The sequence below is a fragment of the Gopherus evgoodei genome, chromosome 3, assembly GCF_007399415.2.
Source record: "Gopherus evgoodei ecotype Sinaloan lineage chromosome 3, rGopEvg1_v1.p, whole genome shotgun sequence".
Classification (NCBI taxonomy): domain Eukaryota; kingdom Metazoa; phylum Chordata; order Testudines; family Testudinidae; genus Gopherus; species Gopherus evgoodei.
Window position 1 is genome coordinate 146,589,390 of NC_044324.1, and position 19,154 is coordinate 146,608,543.

The 19,154-nt window shown below is 40.9% G+C and overlaps 1 protein-coding gene across 2 annotated transcripts in view; it reads left to right on the forward strand.

Annotated features, from left to right (window-relative positions):
- Positions 1-19,154, forward strand: part of ACTN2 (actinin alpha 2) — a 97,906-nt gene that overhangs the window by 69,274 nt on the left and 9,478 nt on the right. For both annotated transcript variants that reach the window (XM_030556963.1, XM_030556962.1), the window contains exons 13-18: positions 4,741-4,849; positions 5,759-5,899; positions 7,348-7,530; positions 13,067-13,201; positions 13,736-13,915; positions 15,539-15,685. In XM_030556963.1, coding sequence (XP_030412823.1) covers positions 4,741-4,849; positions 5,759-5,899; positions 7,348-7,530; positions 13,067-13,201; positions 13,736-13,915; positions 15,539-15,685 — 895 coding nt within the window. The remainder of the gene's footprint in view (positions 1-4,740; positions 4,850-5,758; positions 5,900-7,347; positions 7,531-13,066; positions 13,202-13,735; positions 13,916-15,538; positions 15,686-19,154) is intronic.

The window sequence follows — 19,154 nt, forward strand, 5'->3', positions numbered from 1 at the left end:
GAAATCAGTGGTACTACTCCTGTGCTTAATGTTAAGCATGTGCTTAAGTGCATTGCTGACTTGCAGTATAAATTTATGAAGCTAACAGAGGACAGTGTGGACTAGTGGTTAAAACAGATGTCTGTCTGGGAGTTAGGACATTTAAGCACTGTTCCCATCCCTGTCTCTGACTCTCTGTGTCACCTGTGGCGAATCTCTTTGTCTACACAGCAACTAGACTCCTACAACTGGCCTGTGCCAACCAACTCAGGCTTGCCGGGCTGTTTCATTGCTGTGTAGACTTCTGGGCTCAGGTTTCAGCCTAGGCTCTATGACTCTCCCACCTTGCAGTGTCCTAGAGCCCGGGCTCCAGCCTGAGCCCCGAGAACCTGAGTCAGCTGGCATGGGCCAGCTCTGGGTGTCCAGTTGCTGTATAGACATACTCTTTATTACCTTTCCATGTTTTAGTTTCTTCATTTCTTTGATGGGTTAAATACCTACTGCAAAAGAACATTGTGCAATTTTTTTTAAGGGCTACCACTCAGAAACACCTGGGTCTTAATTCTCCACTAGCTCCAATCGTATCTCTGTGATCCTGTAGTGCCTGGCCTCAGTCCAGAGCATCTGGGAGTCTACCCTAACTTATGTCTCTGGAGAAGAGACCTTACAGCTTTGCCATGAGCCTTCCATTCTTGTGCTGGGGCAGAGTGTGGCTAGCACAGGCACCAGTTCTACCACCTCATCCAGTGGAAGTCTCCGCTGTTTACAAACAAATCCAAACATCCATCATAAAGTTAGAAATCGCACTTTCTGAAAATGTTTTGCCTACTATTGTTAGCAGTAATACCTCAGTAAAACATGGAAGAGATTATAGAAAAAGTCTATTTTTTCCAGTTTATTTGAAAGAGAATGTGTATATTTAGAGGAAAAAAGATGAAGTAATTAGTTAGTGCCAAAAAAGCATGAAACTTAAAAGGATGCACATATCAGTGAATTCATCACTTGATAAAACACTTGCCTTTCTTTTCATCCTGACCTGTATGGTAATAATGACTTTCTATTGTGTAATTGTTTGTACAGAAGCTCTCAATGACTCTCTCTAGAGACACTTTCTGAAAATGTCTAATGCTGGTTCAGCTCCACCAGTATTAGTAGCATTGAGAGCAGAGTCTGGACAGCCTGGCAATTGCCGCCATTGTTTTAGAGCTGTCATTGGCCTCTGTTCAGATCAGGCTAATGATCGCAATGCTTAGGAAGCTGGTTGACTATCTATGCTAGGGCTCCAAACACTGTTAACATCAGTGAAGTTTGACTGGTGTTAGCAACAAAGTGAGATTTTTGAAATAACATTCTTAATGCAGGCAGGGTCAGTGTTACATCCTCTAAGTCTGTGTTTTGCCAACTTGAAGGGAACATAGCCAGGTGGTTAGAGTGGGGCTGGATGGGAGAGAGAACTCTGCCACTGACTTGCTGTGTCATGTTGGACAAGCTACTTGTGGCCTGATTTTCAGAGGTGATGAATCATAGATTCGCAGGATTGGAAGGGACCTCGAGATGTTGAGAACAATTTTTCTCCCTAAGAACACCCTGTTGACTTCTGAGGTGCTCTGCACTAACCTCCATGTGCTTACCTGTAAATTGGAGAAATCTCTGCCCGGTTGCATAGGGGGGTTGTGAAGCTCAATTAGTCTTAAAACCCTTGGAGCACATTGAATGAAGGGCGCTATATATAAATGCCAATATTAGTATCTGCAAGCAAATAGACAACTTCCTTTGGATATTGATTTTAATAATTTTACCAACAGTTCGTTACAAAATGATAGAAATTAGAGGTGAAAAGACCTAGTTCCTCTTGACAGTGATATTTCTTAGGACTGTGTAAAAATTTTCATGCTAAGAAAGTGGAGCTGATCTAAAGGTCATTAAAATAAATAAGGATCTTTCTCTTGACTTCTTTGGCCATTGATCCGGTCCTTAAAAAGACCAGCATTGACTGTGCTTCAGGTCAGCACGCCCAATATTTTTGGTAGTCATTTCTTGGCTGCCTGCAGTTGCTATTTTGAAGGAGAACAATTGCTGTGTGACCTTGAGCTGCACTGGTTACAGTTCAGTGTCAGCGCTGATATTTTCTGCTACAGCAGCTGAGCCCACTAAGAGCATAAAGGTTAAAGTTGTTAAAAGCTTGTTGATTGATGGTGTCTGGATAAAGGATTTGTGTGTGTGTGAGCAGGATCATTCCAGTTTGGAAGCTGTTATGCTGTCGTTGTATGCCAGATTGTGAGACATCATAAGTCTTGGATGGGGCACTATATAAACCTAGGGAAAAAAATCAGGGATTTCCCATTTAATACATTGTAAATGCTAAAAAGAATTAGACTAAATTGTGCTCTAAGGTGCTATACTCATTTATGGTCCTATGCACTACTTGAAAGATTTTCACTAATCAGGATCAAAATTTCTGAATGTATTGTTTTTTAAATATTTATCTCACCTTGTGTAAAAACTTATTTTCAGCCAGGCAAACAGCTATATTAGTCTCCAACACAGATGGACTAGAAAGTCTTTTGCTTCTGGATACCTGGATTCAAATTGTTTTTATGAGCACAGTTGAAAAGAGGCCAGCCCTGATCTAGGAATTACTTAAGTACACACTTAATATGGCTTCTATGGAACTACTCATGTGCTTAAAGTTAAGCACATGCTTAAGTGCTTTGCTGGATCAAAGTTACTGTCAGATCAAATTTGGCCCATTTTTACTTATAATGGTGAGAGAATCACAAAAAGCAAACAGCTCAAGTAGTGCAAAAGTAAACTAGGTATTTACATTTCTTTCCTTTTTAATAATTCCCTGTAAAATGTGACTTTTAAAAGGAAATTTGTGTCTGAGAAGTTTATAGTGCCAGCTCCTCATGTGAGGTACATTGGCATAGCTCCACTGAAGTCATTCAAGTCACACTGAGCTATACTAGCTGAGGATCCAGCCTATTATTTTTAAACTGTAGATGCTCCTTTAAAATTAGCGTTGATAATCTCATTCTCTTCCCTATTTATCCATATTCCAAACATGCAACACAAACTGTCTGTGCTTAATAAAAACCCAGGAACAGAGTAGCAGGGATCTTGCAAGTCATGACAGGTACGTTGGAAGAGCTGTTTGGGGAAGTTAGTACAGTATCTTCCAGCACTGACCCATAGCCAGCACAATTAGTCCCTGACTTTCACAAAAGTGACATTTGCCCTTATCCTAAAAAAATGAGAGTGACAACCGGAGATCAATTGGCCTAAAAATAAAATTCACAACAGTCTCAGAGGTGCCACTTGGAAAAACTTGAAAAATACTTTGTATTCATTTAGACTTATTGTGAAAAAAAATACTGATACAGAAGCTCTTGGTGCCCTGACAACTTACTAAACTCACAATCCATGTATGGAACATCATCTATCAGTAGGAGTATGACATAAAAAAAATTAACTTGCAGCCAATACATCAAAACAGCAAAATTATGTCCCTTCCCACTCCACCCACAGCCCCATACCTTCAGATCTCCCCCAAAGTCTTATTAATTAGATAGTTTTTACTGCATACCCTGAAGGTCAACAAATCTGGAATGATTTAGACCAAAGTGTGAAGCAGTTCCAGAATCAAAGGGCCCTCATGGAGAATGCCTTGCTGGCAGCTCCCTCTCCTTTATATAAATAATGTGCTTAGCTGTCATATGGTTTCACTCTATCTTTTTGATGATTAGGGCACTTTTATCAAAAAAGCTCTTAGTTTCCAGCAGTTCATTGGTTCTTGCTGCATAGCCACTGCAAAGTGATTCTGTCACACACATACACTCTCTGTGTCCCAATGACTATAAGTATTTATGCACAGTGGAACAGTCGTTGGGCCACAGAGAGATGAAAATGACCCTGTAGTCCAGTAGATAGGGCACTTAAGTGGTAGGTTGAAGACCCTGGGTTCAATTCCCTTGCACTAGTTGCTCTTTCATTATTTATCCACAGTGCAACAGCTTCAACAGGAGAGATTGAGAGTGCGCCACATCTGAATATCCCATCTCAGTGGTTAGAGTACTCTCCTGAGATGTAGGAGGCCCGTGTTCAAATCCTTTTGACCCCCTCTAGTTAAGGGAGGAATTGAACTTGGATTTCCCACATCCCAGACGAGTGCTCAGACCATTGGGCTAAAAATTAGAAGGTGAGCACCACCACCTCATGCCAGATTTTCAATGGGACCCAATCCAGTAGGCAGCCTCTGAGTATGCCTATCAATCAAGCCCCACAGGTGGCTTAGGTAACAACACCTGTCTTTCCTTGAGGATCGTGAATCACTCTGGGGCTTAGCTGGGAGATAGCCATCCAGATGCATAGAGGGAGGCTGCAGTGTGCATGCCAAGAAACAGAAACATAGGTGCTGAGAGAACCTTTACACTGGATACTTAAGTGCCAAGTGAATTTAGGTACCTATGAGGTTCGGTGGGACTTTTGTAGATCACAATGGAACCAAAAGGGGACCATAGGCACCTAAATCTGGGGTTTAAGCACCCAGGTACCTTTGTGGATTCCACCCTTAGTGCCTAGATCCCACACATTATAATACCACTACACTGCCTAACTGATTGCAAGCTGACTATTTTAGCATGAGAAGGAAAAAGAAGAGGAGGAGGGCCAGTGCAACATGTACACAGGTGCAGAATGTACAGTGTTTTCCTGTCTATTTGTTCAGAAGCTATAGCAGTTTTTGTCTTCACTCTTTCCTAGCGAACTGGACTTTTATGATGCTGCAAGTGTCAATGATCGATGCCAGAAGATATGTGACCAGTGGGACAAATTGGGAACACTCACTCAGAAAAGAAGAGAGGCACTGGAGGTAAAATTGATATCAATAAGTAGCTCCATTTAAAAAATGAATCCTTTGGGGTTTATAATAGACATTGTTGAGTGTTAATTCCTGTAATCCAGACTGCAATAAACCCTTTCCCCAGCTCTCCATTTCAGGTTGCTGTGAGTTCATTTGCAATATAGGTTGAATTGCTCAGTAATAGACTGGATGGTGCTTTGTTTCTTAGAAGTTTATGGTGCAGTTAGAAGTTATAAAGCAGCAGCAGCAGTACGAATTTGGTTATCAAGAGATGAAGTGTAATCCCACCGTTTGGGGATTTGATGCATAGCAGTGATATAATTAGGAAGCTATCTTGTCATACACACTATAGCAAAACTCAGTTTGAGCAGTATGCCAGTGGCCAGGCTCTCTGGTGATGGAGGTTCCAAAGCAAATTTACTAAAAGCCCTAGGATGTATCTTCATGGCTTCCCTTGAGATCAGTGGAAGCCACCTACATATATCTCTGGGCTTAAAATGACATGTATGTGTTACTGCTCCGTTTCATATGTGAAAGAAATGATTAAAGTAGGCCATTCATTTAAAATTGGTGCAATTTAATTTGTTCATTTTATAGATCAGATTATCAGAAAATATTTAAATTGCAGTAAATGGCAAAAAAATCACTTAGGCCCTGATCTTACACAGTCTTATGCACATTCTTAAGTTTACATAAGTTTAACATGAAAATAATTTTAATGTGAGTAGTCTCACTGACTTCAGTGGCATCTTTTAAGATATCTCAGGTTGGGCAGCCAGCAAATAAGGCATCCAAAATCATCAGTCACTTTTGAAAATGTATGCCCAAGGTAACTGAGACACTACCTGTATATGCATAGAATTAGCTTTCATCTTGGTAACAATGAATTTGTTTGTATGCATTTACTGGACTTAACAGAGGACAGAGAAATTGCTGGAAACTATTGATCAGCTTCACCTGGAGTTTGCCAAGAGAGCTGCGCCATTCAACAACTGGATGGAAGGTGCTATGGAAGACCTACAGGACATGTTTATTGTTCATAGCATAGAGGAAATTCAGGTAAATGGTAGTCCGTTTTTGGTTTGCAAACCTCAGGAAGTCAAGAAAGGGAAGCCTTCCCTCTCACTGAATGGACATTGTCAACATTTGTAGGTGAAAACATATCCTGCATATAAGCTATCTTTCTGACAGAGAATGTCCTTTCCCACTCATCTGTGAGCATAAAAGTGATAACCTATAAGCAGACATGGCCTTTTAAGGCAGCTGGCTGCAGTACTTCTCCCCTTGGAAGGAATCCTTAGCCAGAGATAAGAAGGCAAGCAAACCAGGTGGAAAGCAGAACTTGGGAACACAGTGTCTCTTTGCATTTCTCATTATATGGCACTTGGAGGTTGTTTGGGGCCCTAAGACACTAGCTAGGTGGGATTGGTGGCCTTGAGCAGTCACAGTGTATGGGACTTGGCCCAGAACAATCATATCTGACTGCACTAATGTTAACCTAATAATAAAAGCAACTTTCTGGAACCTAACACTTTACTTCTGTGTCTCCTTAAAGGCAAGGCATAATTTACATGTCCACCCACTTTAAAATCACTTTATATTGCCAGATTAGTGTATAAGTGTATGCTATAAATGAGAATCCGGCTGTTCATTGTGCATAGTTGGCTTGTTGTAAAAGTAACTGAAGGCATTAATTTTGTCATTTGTTCAGTTGCACTCAACATTAGTGGTACATTTGTGCAGCTGTATTTAAAGGGTGCTCTCAAGTATTTAGGCCCAGATGCTGCATCATGATCCGCTAGGGCAGACCCCTTTGCCTATGTGAGTCACACTGACGTCATTGAGACTCCATGTGGACACAGGGCTCCAAGTGAGAGCATTCCAAAGAAGTGTCAGGGCTCTAATTACTTTTTTCTTTTAAACAGAGTGAGGTTAGGGTGAGTAGAAAACTTGTCATATTTTTTAAACTTGGTGGGGAAAAGGAAAGAGGATAATATTCACTTGCAGTATTGGAAACCCAAATAGCACAGTACTGGTAAACATCAGAAGTAGCATGAAAAATGAAGTGAAACTTATCTGTCTGGTTTTACTATTCAGAGTGAGTGAAGTGCAACAAAGTATGAAAATTAAATTAGTGTTTTTTTAACACTATTCTTTACATATTCTTAATATCATATGTTGTTAGAAACTCAGGTAAAGAAACATTTTTCAGAAATGAATCATTTTCATTTTCACCGTGTCTCTTAAATACTTCCAAAACAACAAAATATGGTCTGCTACCCCAAAAACCACCGTATTGCAAATTCTGTCTTTTTCGAGGTGATCCTATAGGTGAAATTCTGTCTCCACTGGAATTTTGCCATTGATTTCCATAGGGTCAGGGTTTCACCCCATGTGTACAATGTATTTGGGGAGGAAATACAATTATTTATATCAGGCCCTCGAGATCATAGAACTGACACTACAACAAAAATCCTTATACTTTCCTGCTTTGTTTCTGATTCCAGAGTTTAATCACTGCCCATGAACAGTTTAAAGCCACTCTGCCAGAGGCGGACGGTGAGAGGCAGGCTATTCTGTCAATCCAGAATGAAGTTGAGAAGGTTATTCAGAGTTACAACATCAGAATAAGTGCAAGCAATCCTTACAGCACCGTCACTATGGATGAAATCCGTGCCAAGTGGGATAAGGTATTGTATGCTAAAGGTGGAAATGACATTGCAGGAATAATGTTTTGGTAGTATGAATAATAAGAGCAGAGACCCATACTAACTCTCCAGAAGTTGTCATGAATTACCAAAAAGAAAAAAAAAAAGTCTAATATCTGGGCTGATCCAACAGCACTCACTCAGCCAAAACTCTCCCTGCAATCAATGAGTGAAAACAAGAACAGCCCCATAATGAAAGCTCTTTCTTAAAAACTTTGGCAAGTCTGGACAGCAGAAAGGTATGTCAACATAAATTTAGGCTATTGGCTAGAAGAACCTTGGTTGTCATTATGGCTAGTGTAGAAAAAAGCCTACCTATATATTATGGAGAAACATAGTACAGACGGATACTGAAAAAAAATACAAAATGACAGTTACAGCCACATTTAACATTTTAAACAAGTTTCAACTCAATATTTAGTAGGTCACTGGAATAACTGATGTAGAACTGCAAGGAAAATTTGGGCCCAGTGTTAGTTTTTATGATATAAAATATATTTAAAACATTTAAAATGTTTTTCAGGGAGTTATATTAATTTTAATTATACAATAACATTACAGTTCCCTGAATTGCAACTGGTCTCCCCAGTCACATGACTATATAATTAATGACTGAATGTATACAGACCAGGGACCCAGTTCTGCTCCCACTGAAGCTTTTAGAACCGCATTGTGGAGCTGGCCCAACACATCTCATTTGAATCTACCTTCATGGCTTTGCTTGAATGTAATGTTGTGTGTCAATTTACTGTTTAAAGCTAAGTGAGACTAATAAGGAATTGAATATGCTTAAAATAGCCTGTTTTTTTTTTTTCAGCAGGAAAAAGTGTAGTAACTAGATCAAGGTTAAAAAGTCTTAAATTTAAATCTAGTCAGAAATTAGATTTTCTTTTCCTTAAAAGTCAGTCTTTCTGGTCATACTTCCAGCCTGACTGGTTTCAAAATGCTGAAGAGTATGCCCAGAAAGATATTGGAGCAAATAATTAAGAAATCAATTAGCAAACACCTAAAAGATAATAAGGTAATAAGTAACAGTCATCATGGATTTGTCAAGAACAAATCGTATCAAACCAACCTAATAGCTTGCTTTTAACAGAGCAAAAAGCCTTGTGGAAGAGGGGAAGTGGTAGATGTGGTATATCTTGACTTCAGGCTTTTGATACTGTCTCGCATGATCATCTCATAAGCAAACTAGGGAAATACAGCCTAGATGGAGCTACTCTAAGGTGGGTGCATACCTGGTTGGAAGACCATTCCCAGAGAGTAGTTATCAGTGGTTCACAGTCAAGCTGGAAAAGCATGACAAGTGGGGTCCCGCAGGGATCAGTTTTGAGTCCAATTCTGTTAAATATCTTCATCAGTGATTTAGATAATGGCAGAGAGAGTACACTTATCAAGTTTGTGGATGATGCCACGCTGGGAGGGGTTGCAAGTACTTTGGAGGATAGGACTAAAATTCAAAATGATCTGGACAAGCTGGAGAAATGGTCTGAAGTAATTAGGATGAAATTTAGTAAGGACAAATGTTACGTACTCCACTTAGGAAGGAACAGTCAGTTGCACACATCCAAAATTGGAAACAACTGCCTAGAAACGAGTACTGTGAAAAGGGATCTGAGGGTTACAGTGGACCACAAACTAAATGTGAGTCAACAGTGTAACACTTGGAAAAAAAGCAAACATCATTCTGGAATGTGTTAGCAGGAATGTTGTAAAACACAAGAAGTAATTCTTCCTCTCTACTCCACGCTGATAAGGCCTCAACTGGAGTATTGTATCCAATTCTGGGTGCCACATTTCAGGAAAGATGGGAATAAATTGGAGAACGTCCAGAGGGGAAAAATAAAAATGATTAAAGGTCTAGAAAACATGAACTATGAGGAAAGATTTTAAAAATTGGGTTTAGTCTGGAGAAGAGAAGTCTGAAGGTATGTCTACACAACGGAATTATTCCAATTTTACAGAAACCAGTTTTTTAAAATAGATTGTATAAAGTCGAGTGCACGCGGCCACACTAAGCACATTATTTCGGCGATGTGTGTCCATGTACCGAGGCTAGCGTTGATTTCCGGAGCGTTGCACTGTGGGTAGCTATCCCGTAGCTATCCCATAGTTCCCGCAGTCTCCCCCGCCAATTGGAATTCTGGGTTGAGATCCCAATGCAAAAACAGTGTCACGGGTGATTCTGGGTAAATGTTGTCACTCAATCCTTCCTCTGTGAAAGCAACAGCAGACAATCATTTCGCGCCCTTTTTCCCTGGATTGCCCTGGCAGATGCCATAGCATGGCAACCATGCAGCCCATTCAGCCTTTTGTCACTGTCAACATATGTGTACTGAATGCTGCTGACAGAGGCAGTACTGCAGCGCTACAGAGCAGCATTAATTTGCCTTTGCAAGGTTAAAGAGATGGTTACCAGCTATAGTACCATCTGCAATTGGAAATTGGCGATGATGGTTATCAGTCCTTTTGTACTGTCTGCTGCTGTCATGGGTGCTTTTGGCTGGCCTCGCTGAGGTCGACCGGGGGCGCATGGACAGAAATGGGAATGACTCCCCAGGTCATTCCCTTCTTTGTTTTGTCTAAAAATAGAGTCAGTCCTGCAGAATATGGGGTACGTGTACTAGAGAACCAGAGAGCACAGCCGCTCCAGGTCAGAGCCCCAGAGATCCCGCAGAAATGATGATGCCATTCTAGGGGGTGCCCCTGCAACAACCTCACCCGTTGCTTCCCTCCTTCCCCAACCCTCCTGGGCTACCGTGGTAGTGTCGTCCCCCCCATTTGTGTGATGAAGTAATAAAGAATGCAGGAATAAAAAACACTGACTTTTTAGTGAGATAAAATGAGGGAGAGGCAGCTTCCCACTGCTATGATAGACCAGGCAATACAGAATCTTCATTAGACATGAAAGGGGGGGGCTGATGGAGCTCAGCCCCCAGTTGCTATGATGAGGACGGTTTTCAATCCTTTTCCACCATCTGCTGGGAATGACTAGAAGTCATTCCCGTTGTTGCCCAGGCAACCCCGGCCGACCTCACCGAGGCCAGCCAGGAGCACTCATGGGATGATGAGGATGGTTTTCCAACATTTTGCATCGTCTGCCATCAGAAAAGGAAGGGGAGGGGATGCTGCTGTTCAGCGCCGCAGCACTGCATCTACCAGCAACATGCAGTAGACATACGGTGACACTGAAAAAAGGCGAGAAATGATTTTTTTCCCTTTTCTTTCACGGGGGGTGGTGCTGGGGGGTAAATTGAGGAGATATACCCTGAACCACTCAGGACAATGTTTTTGACCCTTCAGGCATTGGAAGCTCAGCCAAGAATGAAAATGCTTTTCGGAGACTGTGGGGACTGTGGGATAGCTGGAATCCTCAGTCCCCCCTCCCTCCCTCGCTCCCTGAGCATCCATTTGATTCTTTGGCTTTCCGTTACGCTTGTCATGCAGCACCGTGCTGAGTCCCTGCTGTGGACTCAGTATCATAGCCTGGAGATTTTTTCAAATGCTTTGGCATTTTGTCTTCTGTAACGGAGCTCTGATAGAACAGATTTGTCTCCCCATACAGCGATCAGATCCAGTATCTCCCGTACGGTCCATGCTGGAGCTCTTTTTGGGCTTGGGACTCCATTGCTACCCGTGCTGAACAGAGCTCCATGCTGGGTAAACAGGAAATGAAATTCAAAAGTTTGCGGGGTTTTTTCTGTCTACCTGGCCAGTGCATCCGAGTTCAGATCGCTTTCCAGAGCAGTCACAATGGTATACTGTGGGATACCGCCTGGAGACCAATACTGTCGAATTGCGGCCACACTAACCCTAATCCGACATGGCAATACCGATTTCAGCGCTACTCCCCTCATCACGGAGGAGTACAGAAATCGGTTTTAAGAGCCCTTTATATCGATATAAAGGGCTTCGTTGTATGGATCGGTGCAGGGTTAATTTGGTTTAACGCTGCTAAATTCAGTTTAAATGCGTAATGTAGACCAGGCCTGAGAGGGGACATGATAATAGTTTTCAAGTACATAAAAGGTTGTTACAAGGAAAGGGGGAGTTATTCTCCTTAATCTCTGAGGATAAGACAAAAAGCAATGGTCTTATATTTAAGCAAGGGCCTTTTAGATTGGACATTAGGAAAAAAATCCTAACTGTCACAGTGTTTAAGCATTGGAATAAATTGCCCGAGGAGATTGTGGAATCTCCATCACTGGAGATTTTTAAGAGCAGGTTAGACAAACACCGGTCAGGGATGGTCTAGATAATACTTAGTCCTGACGTGAGTGCAAGGGGCTGGACAACATGATCTCTCGAAGTCACTGCCAGTCCTACAATTCTATGATTCTATGTTAGCCATTACATATTCTACTAAAAATTGATGAGTTTAAATTAATCACTAGAGCCAGCCAAATGATTAACTTAAAAATCAATCATTATATGATTAAATGTTTTATATTCAGCATTATATTTAGTCATTTAACTAAAGAATATAATAAAATGCCTTGATTTAAAAAAAAATACTGATAGCTGTACAAAGGTCCACTTGAAAGAATTAGTAATTTTTATGTTTGATAAAAGTTTATCTGAAAAATAAATTAATGATTTGTCATTAAAACTTTAGAATAACTTGGGTATATTCTTCTCATAAACTTAACCATAATTAAAAAAAAAATTCTCAAACTGAATGTTTTTGTTCTTTCTTGTTTTCCATCTTCTGCAAAGACCCCAATTAAATAAAGCATATCTGTTCAGCACAGCACTTAAACCTATGCCTAAGTGCAATTGTAAACAGGGGTGCAACTTAGGCACATGTTTAAATGCCTTCCTGAATTAGGGCCAGAGTGTTCACTACTTTCAGTAGTCTCATTTCCATCTTGAGGGAGTAAGTAATAGGCTCACTAGTAAGTGTCTGCAGCACTTTGCTGTAATATTTTATAACTGAGTTCTTTCAGGGTGTTTGTTGTGGTCTAATGATATGCCTAGTAGGTTAACAGCTAACAACCACCAACATATATCTTTATTAAACCATATTTGATTACTCCCTGTCATTCTTTATTGATTAATCTTGTTCAGGGATGTTTCCATCCACAAATAAAATAAAAAATTATTTTCACTGCAGTGAAGTTCCTGTTTCCTCACATGGCTTCACCTCAGTCAGTATTTATTTTGTGGGTCATTAATGCTTAATATTCACTAAAAAAGAGAGGTCAGTACTGTTGTTTCATTGTACAGCACATCTCTTCATTTCAATAGTTCTAGTACCTAAAGAACCATACAAAAATTCAAGTAAGAAATAAAGAACAGGCCATATGTAAACATTAGTTGAAACAGTCAGACTCCACAAAGTTTGCTCATGATTGAAAGCAAATAAGAATGTCAGGTAATGAAATTAATCTGCTCACTAAATAGCGCTCGGGGGTGACAGAGGAAGCGGGGAAACTGAGGTTAGAAAACCATCAATCTGTGCTACATGCTCTAATCTTATCTACTCACTTCAACCCTCATTTCTTTTGTGCACGGACAGGTGAAACAACTTGTGCCCGTGAGGGATCAATGTTTGCAGGAGGAGCTAGCCCGTCAGCACGCTAACGAACGTCTGCGTCGCCAATTTGCTGCTCAGGCCAATGTCGTGGGGCCATGGATCCAGACCAAGATGGAGGTGAGTATCACTGAGGCATCAAGAGGAGGCTGCTGAATAAAACACACATCATTTTTCTCAGAATACTCCCTGCTGTGCACACAGAACATCAGTGGCCTTCATTGCCCTGCCAGCCTTCCAACATTAATGTAATCAGGTCTTTTAAAGAAGGGTTCTAAAATAGTCAGAGCTTATAAAAGCAAATGAAATCACTTTGGAATAGGTTTTTGAGAAGTGAATGGGGACATTAGATAGGTGATTTTCAAAGGCACACAGAACAGATAGGCACCTGACTTACATTAACAGTCCATGGGAACTGGACCTTTGAAATCCTCTCCTAGATTATGATTATTAGTTTGGTTGTGTTCTTTCTATATAAATACCATTGTCCCAATGTTGTCCTGAGATATGAGTGTGCAAAAGACAACATTCTCTAGTTTGGAGGGAGTTTTGATTGACACTGATTTTTAGTGTAAAAAGGTTACGTTTTCCACGTAAATGTGTGGCAAACTAACATTTTGGAGTTTAGATTTTTTGTTTCTTTTTGTGTGACAGGAAATTGCCCGCAGCTCTGTTGAGTTGACAGGGACCTTGGAGGACCAGATGAATCAACTGAAGCAGCATGAACACAATATCATCAACTACAAAACCAATATTGACAAATTGGAAGGAGACCATCAGCTTATACAAGAAGCCCTGGTGTTTGATAACAAGCACACAAGTTATACTATGGAGGTACTTATGAATTCAGTTCTGTGCTCTTAGGTTCATGTATCCACTTCCCCCAGTCTGAGGGAGCTGTGAAAGAGGAAATAATTTGGCAGACTTCCTAGTTTATTTGCAGCAGAAGATATACATTACTAAGGCTCCGTTTGTCTCGGCTGTAACTTCTGTGACAAAACCATGACTTTTGGTCTTTATTATGAAGCCTTATGGTCTTTGTCACCTGGTCAGCTGCTCCTGAGAAAGACTCTGGTCCTGGATGGAGCTGATTGCAAGATCAGAGCATAAGACTCCTTTATACATTTTATATTGTGGACTCTGCATATATTCATAGAGGGTGGAACATGGATTGTTATATGGATATAAACTGTTAACTATTATTGTTTTAATTGGAACATAAAAGATATTTATTTGATTTTCATCTTAATTTCCTCTTAAATATAGTTTGCCACAACTTTTCCTTTTTTTTTAATGACTGTTATTGCATTTTTGTCATGATAAGGCCATGTTCTTTCCTACATGTCTGCCATGACAGATTATCAGCCAAGACTCCAATCCTGTTGACACACATATATGAGTAACTTTACACACAGGAGTAGTCCCATTGAATTAAATGAGGCTGCTCACATGTATAAAGTAAGTCATGATTTTAAGTGTTCAAAGAGTTGGGGCCCAAGATGGGAAAGTGACTATAACTGAAAGCTTGGGAACCATGCTGAGTCAGCTAAATACTGTCCAGAATTGAACTGATGCTGAAAAATATAACAGCTCTTGAATCCAAGTGTTGATATCTAAGCCAACATCAGACTTTATGGCTAACATGAACACTATGATCAAGAACCAATAGAGGGTATGAACAAGTATCAGTTTAGGAATTAATTTAATATTTGTTGCATGTCTGTTATACATGGATGTCGGGTGAGCACGCCCTTGAGGGAGGCTAGCCCCCAGCCCCTCCTGTTCTGCCTGAGGCCCAGCCCCTTTTGCTTTCCTCCCCCGCTGGAGCCCAGAGCACATCTCCCCACCCCCCCCCCATTGCCACTGGCCCCCTGCATGCCCTCAGTCCCAGTGCTGATCAGGTGGCATGGCCAGATAGCATTCTGTCCCAACACTGGGCTGGTGGTGCAGCCAGATAGCATCCAACCCCAGCACTGGGTGAGTGGGCAGGTGGCATGGTCAGAGCGCCCCCGGCACTGAGCGGGCAGGCAGCATGGTCGGAGCCCCCGCAGCCCGGCACTGGGCATGCGGATTGCACGACTGGAGTGCCCCCAGCCCCAGCATGGCCCCAGCCCAGGAGTCTTGTGCACACCGCAGCCCTCAGCCTGCCTGCCTGCCCCGGCCTCTTGGTCACAGAAGGGAACAGCAGGCAGAAGGAGGCCTGGGGACATAGTGTGGGTGGGGCCACGCCAGCTGTTTGGGGAGACACAGCCTCCCCCTGCCTACAATAGCCACTGCTCATGCTGTTATATTTCCAGTGTACCCATAATTGTAGCATGCAGGTAGTGGCACCAAACAACAATCTATATAAATAATTTCAGATTGCATTGTTGGTTTCTCTCTTACTGTCTTTGTTATCATGCTAGGAGTTCAGGTTTTCATTACCAGCATAAAGAATCCGTGTTTTCTCTCCTATAGCATATCCGTGTTGGATGGGAACTCTTACTGACCACCATTGCCCGAACTATCAATGAGATTGAGACGCAGATCCTTACAAGAGATGCCAAGGGTATCACCCAAGAACAAATGAATGAATTCAGAGCATCATTCAATCACTTTGATAGGGTACAGTACTCCAACTTCTTTCTCATCTAACATTTCTCCAAAAACAAGTCCATATAACATTGTTTCTTTGTATTCCAAATACCAATTAAAAATTGATAATTTTTTTGAAGTAAAAAAGCTAAATAAAAAGAGGAGCCATGTTCTCTTAAACTGTAGCATTTATTATGCCGATGATTTAAAGATTAATTTCTGCTCTTCAATCTTGCTGTGGAATTAATATTCAGAGAGAATGACAGCTCACTGAGTGCTTGTAACGACATGTTAAAATAATGCAGGAGACTGACTGGATATTTTTGTATTTGCTACAGAGTGTTGTGGTCCCTTATTGTAAAGCAGTGGCCTGTCACACACGCTCAATAGTAGTTGCTGTCACATATTAAGACTTGATTTCTCCTGCATTATAACAAAAAGAAAAAAAGGAAAAAATCAATAACTTTTCCCCCTAGAAATATTCTGTTCAGGGAAGCAACTCAGTAGGGGCAGCGATTGTTTTCAAAGAAAATTCTTTCTGTGCACAGGGATTGTGTGTTTCAGTTCCTTAGTTAGAAATGAATAAAGTAGGAAAGAAAATATCCTTGTGGATGAATGTAACACACTCTACTGGTGATTCTCAGTGCAATCAAAGAAATGAAAGAAATAATTAAAATGCATATGTAAGAGGTAAATAAAGAGATAGGTATGGATGCAATAACAGAGTTATTTTCATGCGTAAAAATAGGGATATGAGTAACATTCCCAGTTGGAAAACTATATTCACACACAATTTTCCTGGGTAGATGCTCATACAAATCTGTCTTCAAAATCCAGTGCAAATCTTAAATACTGAAAATGGCTGCTGTAATATAGCCCCAGCCTGCTCCTTCCTCCCCCTCCTCCCCCGGCTTTTTTCTATCATGAGGCTATACAGAATTCCTCACTTTCTCCCTCTTACCACCTGGATTCCCTGAAAACTATCCTGTGTTCCAGAGCACTTCACTGACTCCCAGCCTGACTCTGTCCACCCTATGCCCAATGCTAGCTCCTCCCTTTCATCTCCATCCTGATATTCTGTTTCTTAGCTCCCCAACTCCAAAGTGGCTACATGCATCTAGATTTGTACTTGGTGTATATTGGATCCTGATAGTCAACATTTGGTATCTGGCACGTCAGACAAAAAGTAGAATTTTCAAATATATACAATAGAAGCAAGGAGAAGGTAGATCCACAGGAGTCAGTGACAGATGTACTTCATTTTATTGAGACCCTAAATGTAATTGTAGTGTAGTATAATTCCTCTTTGTATTCACTAAGGAAGGAGAAGACAATATCATAGAGACAGAGATACATTTCTCAGGGTGAGAAAGAAGTAATATGCTGAAAGGCTTTCCCAATGCACTGGAGCAGATAATTGAGCAATGAGAGCCATTAAAAACAGACAGAGCATCAGGCCCACGAAAAAATTACAACCTACAGTTCAGAAAAATCCATTATGGGGAAGAAGGCACTTTGTGTAAAGATTTGACAGCTTCTTAAAGAGCATATGCTCCCCTCACCCAGCGTGGAGAAGGTTTGGAAGCGGTATGGCACGTAAAGGATAAAGTGTCTATGCCATAGTACAACTCACACTGTGCAGCCATTTCCAGCACTTCCGTAACTTTTATTCAATCCTTCAGAGAAGGAATGTCTGCTCTGTGGCTTTAACTTTCCATGGAGAGGGTATTGTTGCCAGGCAGTGGCAGCCCAGCAGAATGGACTATCATGCTTCTGGTGCTGCAGAAGGCCTAGATATGCACAAGTTAAGATCTATAGCAGCTGGCCCTGTTCTCATGGATCTGCAGTCTTTCCATGAACTGGTAGAGACACCTCCAGGTCCCAGAGGAAACAATACAGCAGAGCTGCAGTGTAGAAAAGCCTATATAACAGGATGTAGGAGAGAGGTGGTGCTTTCACACAACTTTAGTCAGGGTGGGGAGCATATGACCCTAAGAAAAAGGGTAAGGCCGAAGGCCTAGAGAGTAATGAACGTTCTCCAGTGTACAAATTTAAGAAAAGGAGGCAAAATTTGAAAACTCAGCTACTAAGCCAGGCTTCCTGCGTACAAGAAATAGTGCTAAAAGGAAAGCTGTTTCAAAGCACACTAAAGAATTGTTAATGCACAATAGCAGGGTCCACACAGACAGTTAGTGCGCAATAGGCTAGTTCAGGCTAGATTCACACCTCAGCTTGGTGTGAATTAAATGTTAGTGTAGACCAGCCCTAATTAAGGTATAATATAGTGGGCATATGTGACTCGATCTGCACAGACTAGAAGGAGGCAAATCTTTTTAATTGAACAAACACACGTGAGACACTGAAGCTTCTTTTTCAGTTTTATACCTTCCCTTCATCCTACCAAACTTACACATTCAATGTCAGAGGGTAAAATGTATCAACTCTGCTTCAGAGCTTCTTCAAGTACACACAATTATCAATCCTCTAAACTGGCTGTTTACAGCGATAAGGCAGATTTGGACTCTGCTGTGAAATCTGGAATTGGGGTGAATGAAATTGGATCAGCCAAATGGAGTTCTGTAACATCAAAGGCATCATATTCCCCCTGTGAGGCAGAGAGCAGAAATGGGTGTAGAGATCTTCAAAATAAACATTATGTTTTGAGTTTTGCTGACATATTTTCTTTAGCTAATTGAATATATTTGTTTCTAAATCTTTAAAATACATGCATATTTGAAACAGGTACTGCCAGTATTTTCCTTCCCGTTAAGAAAGAGTTGCAGTATAGAATTGTTGTTAGCTTTATAACTAATCGATTATTGTTGCTAACCATGGTACTGAATGGATGAGGTATTTAGAAAAATAAATAGAATTAAAGAGTGCAGTTCAATGATGAACAATCAGCAAGAATCCAGAAAGTGAAAACCATTCCTGACAAGTAGATGTTAACTATTTATACACAACAGGGTCAGTTATGGATGCCTGAGCTCTGAGTTTCCTGGCACTTTTCCAGTTTAAATCAGATCTTAATGTTTGGAACTGTGCACGTGTGCATGAATATTATAGAGTATTAATATGCAGAATCACTAAAAGATCCACTTTTAATAGTTCACTTTGCTCTGCATGAAACTAAACAGTTTATAGACGTAACTGCCAAGAACGGCTTCAATGAGATATAAATTTGAGAGGGGAACTCCTTTTTTCCTCTCCAGGAGAAAAAAAGGGCAAATATTCAAAATCATTATTATCTTACCATTCAAACTCCATTACTGTTACAGGGCCTGAGTCTCCAGTCTTAATCTGATTGAGGAAGGGCATGAGGATCAGGCCCGTATTATTTTAAGTGGCCTCTGTATGTCTTGACTATTGGAAAGAGAAAACCGCATACTATTTAAAATGGAAAGGACTAGATTTTGGCTTGGACTACAGACCCACACAGGGGAGTTAGAAGGAGTGAGTTACCCCTTTAGACCTCTGCCTGAAATAGTGAGCTTTGGGT